Consider the following 4,320-nt stretch of genomic DNA (forward strand, 5'->3'; position numbering starts at 1 on the left):
AAATGTAACTAAGGTGTGTGCTGCTGTATAGGCTCCAGACAACCGACCTCCAGCACATTTTGTAGCAAATACAGTGAGTTTGACTTCTCTTCGATTAGATGGCTTTACAAAAGCTCACAATATGATGAAAGTGAATCATAGCCAGAAGCTTCTTTTGTGGAGGAACATGGTTTTTCTGACGTTTAAAAAAAAGCATCCTATTCTACATAAGTCTATGCGCCGCTTACATAGAACGAATTGTACCTACAGTAGCTCAATTAATTGAAAACACTTCTTTGCTCAGTTTGAAAAAATATGATGGTACAAACCCCCCATTTAAATGACTTGGTTATTTCTTTTTTTTTCTTCTGCCCCCCCCCCCCCCCCAAAAAAAAAGCAGGCTATATTCATTGACGCACAAAAACCACAGAACTGGTATTTTAGCTACATGAACTCTGCAGCAGAAGCATCTGAGTGATTGGTCATGCTCATCCGCATGTCTGAATATCTGAAAGTCAACAATTGGCACACCATTAAAAGAACACAGTTTTACATTCATAAAGGAGATGATGACTGCGCAGATGCCCTGCGCCATCTTCGTATAAATAACCCCAATATTTACCGACAATCAAATGAAACTGAAAAAAGAACATGCACTGACAGCTTTCCAAATTCCATCACTCCGTTCCCTTTTTTTTTTTTTTTTTTTTTTTTTTAGCCCACCCCCTCCCTTCGTTTCTCCAAACAAGTCGAAAACAACAAATACAAATCCTAACTGCAGGTTCACAAAAAATAGAGAAATGGCACTTTTGTAATAGTCATATATAATTCTTAATATCTATATATAGTCGTCATAATGATATAACATGAAAGGGTAGAGTTTGCCTCTCGGTTATGTTGGTTATGGTGGTTATGGTTCCTCGCCGTCCCGTGTGTGTTGAAACCATGCGAATTGAATTATCATCATGCATTTTTATGATACAACAGTCCCAGTATTTACATTTACATTCATGCGTTCGTGCACCATTCCCCACGCGGCCTCTCTTCTGCTCCCTTTTCCTCTCCCCCTCTTATTTTATCTGTATATATATATATTCTCTTTAATTTTTCTGTCTCAGAGAGATCCGTAGTCCGATTGCGGCAAATCTCGGAAGTGGGAGGAGGAGAAGGAGGAGGAGGGGGATGAAGGAAGGATGGAGGCTCGGCATGTACATATCTTACAGAGTGGGGGCCTGTGCAGCAGCAGACTGACTCGCTTAAATAAGTTTGTGTTCACCCTAAAGCACCCAAAAAGTGGCATATTCTTCCACTTTTTTTTTTCAAGTCAAATGCGCGTCTGTCTGCATGGCTGTTTGTAATCCAAGTGGGTCTCCTGCTTTTTACGCGTCGTTCGTCGTGGAGATGTGCGTGCTGCAGTCGAAGACCCGGTGCGCACCCCCGTCTGCGTGATAAGGCCCGCTGTGCCAGTAGGACGAGTCACACACCGTCTGTAGGGAGTTGATCTCCGAGGCGGAGGAGTTCCCCTCCCTCCGTTTAGACCTCTTCCGATTCCTCAGGATGAACACCAGCATCCCCACGACGGTGAAGGCGGAGGTGACGAACACCAGCAGCAGCCCGGGGACGAGCACCGAGATGGAGACCCTGTTGGGCTCCAGGTAGGAGTTGGAGCGCGTCCCCGAGTCCTGGTCGTACGTGGTGTTTCTGGACAAGGACGTCGGGGGGATCCGTTCGTAGAGTTTGGGGCACATGAGGTCGTTGCGCACGTAGCGGAAGTCCCGTTTCCAGAACTCCTCCGGGGACTCGCACTTGAGGTCGCTCACGATCACGTCGGCCCCCAATTTTTCCGTCCACTGCTTGAAGGGCACGATGTTGCACGAGCAATCCCACGGGTTCCCGTGCAGGTCGATCTGGATGATGGAGTTGAGCTGGTCCAAGACGCCAGCCACGGGCAGATATGTGAAATAATTGTTATGCAGGCTGATTTTGGACAAAGAAATCCCCATGAAAACATCCACGGGCAAAGACTTGAGCAGGTTGTTGCTGAGGAACAGGACCCTCAGGTTGGGCATGGGGCTGAAGGCGCCCGCCACTATCAGCTGGATGTCGTTGTATTCCAAACTGAGGTATTCCAGATTCACGAGGCCCACAAACATCTCAGCCATCAGCGTATCCAGGTAGTTTTTATCCATGTAGAGCCACCTGAGCTCGCTCTGGTTCTGGAAGGTGCTGTTGTCGATCACCTTGATGTTGTTCCCCCCCAGATCGAGCAGGTTCAGGCTAGAATAACCCAGCAGCTGGTTCCTCTTCACCGCGTGGATGTTGTTGTCTCTCATGTTCAGCTCGTGGGCCTCCAGAGGTTTAGGTTTGAGGCCGGATAAGCTGTCTAACTTCTTCCCCTCGCAGTTGACCCCCAGGCCCTGTCTGGAGCCCACCAACTTGCAGCTGCACGGCTGCGGGCACGCGGACAGCTGCTCCCTGTCCCCGCTCGCACCTGTGGCCGCCGACGGCGTGGGCTTCGTCTTCAGCTGCCAGTTCTCGCGAGACTTTGAGTTGTTTTTGGCCCGGTTGCTGGGGTCCTTGACGGGCTTGTAAGGCGTGGGGTGGGAGATCTCCTCCTGGGTGGGAGGGGCCACCAGGCTGGTGTCCACGGCGCCGCTCTGGGACGGACACAGGTCGGCCTCCGACGTCTCGTTCAGGTCCCCGCCCTGCAGCCGGGTGGGGGCCTCGCACACCACCCGCCCGATCAGCGCGTTGCGCGGTATGTTCTCCAGCCACTCCTTCAGGGAAAACAGCTCGCAGTTACAGTCCCACGGGTTGTCCTCCAAGAGAACCTCCACAATGCCCGGGATCTGCTCAAGAACCCCCTCGTAAGGCACCGTTTTGATCCGGTTCCCCCGCAGATCGAGGTGCGTAATGGGCACATGCTGGAACACGTTTACAGGCAGCGCGCTGATGAGGTTATCGTTAAGTATCAACACTTCAAGTTTATTAAGGTCCCTGAAAACGGCGGGGTCGATATCCCTCAATAGATTAAAGTCAGCTTGGAGATATTCCAGATCGTCCAGGCCCAGGAACGTGCTCTTCCTGAACGATCTGATCTTATTGTTATTGATGTGCAGCCTCTTGACCAGCTGCAGCCCCAGAAAAGCGCCGGGCACGATGTCGTGCAGGCCGTTGTTCTCCAAATGCAGGCTCACCGCGTTGTAAAAGTTGGCGAACTCGTTGGGGAACAGTCTGGACAGAGAATTCCCCTGCAACAGCAGGTGGTAAAAGTGCGAGCTGGGGCCGGTGAGCTGCTGCAGAGTCGTGAAGCTCCGTTTCTCGCAGTCTATGTGCAGGTCGCCCTCCACCTCGTTGCAGGAGCATATCTGCTCCTTACAAACGTCCCTTGTAACGTTTCCGCTGGCAACACAAAGAGCCGCATTTAGCAGGACAATCCAAAGCAGCATTTTTTCTCAACGCGAGCGATTCATTCCCGGGGGGTTTCAAGACGCACGGGCTGGGAATCTAGTCTGCATCAGTAGGATGAAAAGAGGAGACATTTAGAATTGAAAAGGGGGGGGGTAAAGGGGGTAAAATAGTCTTTTAACCCAGATCTAACCTGCTTTCCAGACTTCCAGATTGAGAATAATCGCGAATAAAAACGCCAGTGAGTCCTCAGAGCTTGTGCACAGTCCGGCACATCCTGGGCGGGTTTGGGTTGCTTTAGGACTGACCTTGTCGGGGAGAAGAGAGCGGGACGGAGGTTTTCCCGGCAGGAGCTGTCCGCTCACACCCTGCGCAGCCTGGGCTTCACGGCCGATCCCACCGCTGCACAGCACCCGCATCCCCCCTCACATCTTCCAGCACCGGCTTCGCCTCTTCGGGGTTTTTTTTTTTTTTTTGCAGCCTGCGTCCTCTCTCTCTCTGTCTCTCCTTTTTTCCTCCTTTTTTCCCCCTCTCTCCCTCCTCCTCCTCTTCTTCTTCTTATTCTTGCTCCTTCTGCTTTTCTCCGGGAATCAGAAGGAGAGGACTGCGTTCATCCTCGCTCGGCGCTTTTTCGCAAAGATCTGACACCCTCTACTGAGCTGTAATGGCAAAAAAAAAAAAAAAAAAATCCGTCGGATGACTGAGGGAATGCTGAGAAAAAAAAAAAAAAAATCAATCCACATATAGGGACCAGAAAAAAAAACCCCACACTTATTGCAGCCTGTGATTTTTAGGCACAAAAATATGTCTCTCCTTGCAGATCCAAGCGTTTTCTCTCAAAGCTCCAATGGTAAAACTGTCCAAGTCGGAATCATTAAAAAAAAAACACTTAAGAATCGTGATCCCCCCCCATTTCGGCGACTTAAATCACCC

General features: G+C 50.3%; 1 protein-coding gene across 1 annotated transcript; it reads right to left on the reverse strand.

Annotated features, from left to right (window-relative positions):
* Positions 1-379: 379 nt before the first annotated feature.
* On the reverse strand, positions 380-4,035 carry LOC133424940 (SLIT and NTRK-like protein 1). Its single transcript, XM_061715537.1, has one exon. It carries the CDS (start codon positions 3,426-3,428, stop codon positions 1,359-1,361), a length of 2,070 nt encoding a protein of 689 aa, XP_061571521.1. The 5' UTR covers positions 3,429-4,035; the 3' UTR covers positions 380-1,358.
* Positions 4,036-4,320: the final 285 nt, after the last annotated feature.

The sequence above is a fragment of the Cololabis saira genome, chromosome 24, assembly GCF_033807715.1.
Source record: "Cololabis saira isolate AMF1-May2022 chromosome 24, fColSai1.1, whole genome shotgun sequence".
Classification (NCBI taxonomy): domain Eukaryota; kingdom Metazoa; phylum Chordata; class Actinopteri; order Beloniformes; family Belonidae; genus Cololabis; species Cololabis saira.